This window comes from Buceros rhinoceros, unplaced genomic scaffold (assembly GCF_000710305.1).
Source record: "Buceros rhinoceros silvestris isolate BGI_N320 unplaced genomic scaffold, ASM71030v1 scaffold23762, whole genome shotgun sequence".
In the NCBI taxonomy this organism is placed as follows: domain Eukaryota; kingdom Metazoa; phylum Chordata; class Aves; order Bucerotiformes; family Bucerotidae; genus Buceros; species Buceros rhinoceros.
This window is the reverse complement of record NW_010399845.1, coordinates 11,300-14,702: the sequence shown is the minus strand read 5'-3', so window position 1 is coordinate 14,702 and position 3,403 is coordinate 11,300. Positions and strand designations below refer to the sequence as shown.

Genomic DNA, 3,403 nt, shown 5'->3' with positions numbered 1-3,403 from the left:
CAGGGAGCTGCTGGGGGCTGCTGGCACCTGGGGATGGGGAATATCTGAGCGGCTGAGCTCACACCCCTGCAGCCCGGTGAACATTGCCGGCTCAGAGCGCGCAGGCAGGGCAGCGAGGGAGGAAGCCGTTCTGGCTCCCTGCCTTCCCGACCAGGCCCTTTCTCAGCGGGTTGTTCCAGCTCTCCTCTGTCCAAGCAGTGAACACCTAAGGGCGAAACTGGAGAGCGAGAAACTGAGAGTAGCCCGCCAGGCCAGCAGCTCCCAAACCCTGCGGAGGAGCATGTCTAAGGGGACAGGGGTGAGCGCCCTGCCCGCCCTGACCTCTCCCCGGGTGTCCTGTTTCCAGGCCAGGCCCCGCTGACGCTGTCTGTAAACCGGTGGGGAGATGAATGTGCGAGGTACTGTTTAAGCTCCCAGCTGATGGGTGGAGGGGGAGGAACTCTCCTCTTGCCAGTGAGCTCTGCTCTCATCTGTCACGGGAGACTGTCCCAGGCTCCTGCCTCTCCCCTTTCTTCCTTCTTAGGGCGTTCCTTGCTCCCGTTCCTGCCCTCTTACACGGGGCACGTTTGACTGAAATAGCTGGCTGCCCCCATTGACCCTGGAGGCTCGATTTTGCAGATCGGGTTGTTCTTGCCCTCAGCTCTGCCTCCGGGTATCGTTAGTGCTGATGGCTCTTCTGAGCCAGTATGTCTGTAGTGGGAGCCGTGAGCGTGAAAATTGCTTTCGAGGTTTTTAATGTGTTTCTTGTACAAAAGACCCCTGGTTGTGTCTTGGGAGCATTGACAAGCCCGTGCTTTTGGCAGTAAGTGTTGTAATAGCTGTGATGAGGCAGATTTCCTCACCCAGCGCTGCGTGGGGCTTTCCGTAAACACCCCAGGAAAGGTTGTACGAGGGCACTGGCTCTGGGAGGGCCCAGCACTGGGGCAGAGAGCAGATCCTGATGCTGTTGAGCCTTCTCCACCTCCTGCCACACTCACTCTCTCCTCTCTTTAGGCCACTAGTTCCTTGCCAGAGAGTTTGACCACAAAGAGTCGCCAAGATAGCTGGGCCAGGAAGAAAACGTCGCACCCCTGACCCAGACTCCATCACCGACCCCGGCGGGCCGTTTGTGTCCTCCAAACGGCTGAAGATGTCCAGCAGCACCAATGCCCCTGGCCAGAGGAGAGTGTCTCGGGGCTTGGATGACGCCACCAACAAGAAGAAGCAGAAGGATCGAGCCAACCAAGAGAGCAAGGAAGGTGAGAGCCCCTCACCAGTGTTGCGATGAGCAGGCCCGTGGTTTCTCATCTCTGCAGGGTGGGGCCTCGCAGCCATCTGCTGCAGGATAAGCAGATTTAACTAATCGCTTCCTGCAGCTGATGGTAACCCGTGTGATGTGGGATCCTCTTCAGCACAGCGTCCTCCCTGGACCTGTAACCTCCTTCCTTCGGGCACTGCTTAACCCCAGCTCTGTGAGGAAGGTCAGGCCTGTGGCCTTGTTAGTCTAAGCCCAGCACTGGCCTCGGAGGTTGTTTCTAGACTTTGCTTTTTTGCTCGGGCTGAGCTGCCCTGATCCTGAGGGAGTCGGACTGAAGCCAGCAGGTGCTTCTGCAGCTGGAGACTGTACTGCTTCCCCATCCCCTTCCCGAGACCAGACGCTGCGAGGCAGCACACAGGTGGTGGCAGCACCCGCCAAGTGCGGGGCCTGCGGGTGGTGCTGGTGCTCTGGCTCCTGTGTCAGGGCGAGGTATGGATCAGGTGAGACAGTTCTTGTGGAGTAATTCCCTCTGTAGCTGCTGTGTGTCCGATGACAAAAACGATGCTTCAGGAGTATCAGGCAGGTCACAGGCATCAGGTCATCAGGTCCTGTGGCCCTGGATTTCTGCGCCTGCTCCATTACGACCGCTGTAACCTCAAAATCACGGGGTGTTTTATAGGCCAAGGTGAACGAGCGCTTGCTGAGGCCTGTGCTGGAGTGGCTGGCTGCAGTCTCCAGTGCAAAGTCCCACAGTGCAGGGAGTGCAGCATCGTACCTTCTCTTGCGTGAGGGGTGTGCTGTGTCTTCGCTAAGGCCTGACCCTCCACACCGTCTGACACGGTGGCGCTCCTTCCTTCCTGGGGGTGATGGTGCAGCCGTGCTGTCTCCGTCCCCTCTGTGCAGGAGTGGCGAGGGGCCAGAGCAAACCGTATGTCATCCAGGCAGTGCTGCTGCAGCCCTTCCCACACTGCCAGCCCCACCAGTGTGACCTGTGGTGGTCAGCAAAGTTTTTACTAGTTTGTTGCTGGTCAAGGGAAGTAGTGACAGCCCTTCGAGCATTCCAGGGTGGAGATCACAGCTCTCGTTGCTGCTGTTTTTCTGCTCCAGGGCAAGGTGCTGTTGCTTTGAGCCCCTTGCCCAGCAGAGCTCACGGGGTGGAGCAGGCCCTGAGACACTTCTGGCTGTCAGAGGTGATCCTGCAGGGAGCAGGGATTAGGTGTCAGGTCGCTTTGGTTACCCAACATCCTGATCTAGAAGGAGGTTTTGGCCACAGACTTTGGCAGCTTGTGCAGGATCGGGAATGTTAAAGTGCAGCTGGGCCACGTGGTCCTCTCGTTACAGCAGAACTGGTTTGAGCACAACCCAACATCAGGGTCTCCCTGTCAGATGAAGGCAGGACTCCTCTGCACAGTTGGAGGCCAAGGACCTGGTGTGCTGCAGGGGCACACAGCCCACATACCACTGGGATGTGTCTCAATGCAGCGCTCTCTGCGTGGTGCAGTGTTGTGTTGCCTCTGCTGTGGTGCTGGGATATGCTGGTGCGGCCCAGAGCAGCTGTCCTAGAGGCCGACCTGCTGTGGAGCTGCACGCAGGGCGTTGGGGAAGGGAGAGGTGTGAGGAACAGAGGAGGGAAATGAGGAGCACAGACAGGGTGCCAGGGCTGGTCGGAGGTTCAGGGAAGGAGGTGGTGGGTGAAAGCTGGGCACTAGCGTGCTGGCCCACGCTCTGAGGTGACACAGTGACAGACCTGCCCGCGCTCTCCTTCTCTGCCCACCAGTGTCTCGCCCTGAGCTCGAGCAGGCTGAGACCACCCGGGAGAAGGACCCAGAGGAGGGTAAGTCAAGGTGTGCGCCAGCTGCCCCTGCACGGCCACCAGTGCCCTTGCCAAGGGGTCTGAAGCTCTCGCCTTGTTCTCATCCTGTTGTCTGGCACCGAGCAGAACTAACCTGAGCGCTGCCTCGCCCCAGCGTTTGTCCGCACACGGTGCGGCCTTCCCAGGGTGGGGAAGGTGCACATGGCTGGAGGGGCTGTCTGTGAGGAAGGGGCCCTGGGCAGCTTCCTCCCTGGGTGTCCCCTGAGCACAGCCCTGCACTGCCTTGCTGCCGGCCTCCGTCCTGCTCGTTTCTGAGCCGGGCGCCGAGTCACCCAGCGGGGGCTGCTGGCTGG

At 59.7% G+C, this 3,403-nt stretch overlaps 1 protein-coding gene across 1 annotated transcript in view; it reads left to right on the top strand.

Moving 5' to 3' along the window:
* Nucleotides 1-1,129: 1,129 nt before the first annotated feature.
* The window catches only part of USP19 (ubiquitin specific peptidase 19), a gene marked incomplete at its 3' end in the record, with an annotated part of 13,073 nt that continues 10,799 nt past the window's right edge, over nucleotides 1,130-3,403 (top strand). Inside the window, 2 exon segments of the mRNA XM_010131647.1 lie at nucleotides 1,130-1,238; nucleotides 3,015-3,071. Of these exon segments, the coding sequence (XP_010129949.1) occupies nucleotides 1,130-1,238; nucleotides 3,015-3,071 (166 nt within the window).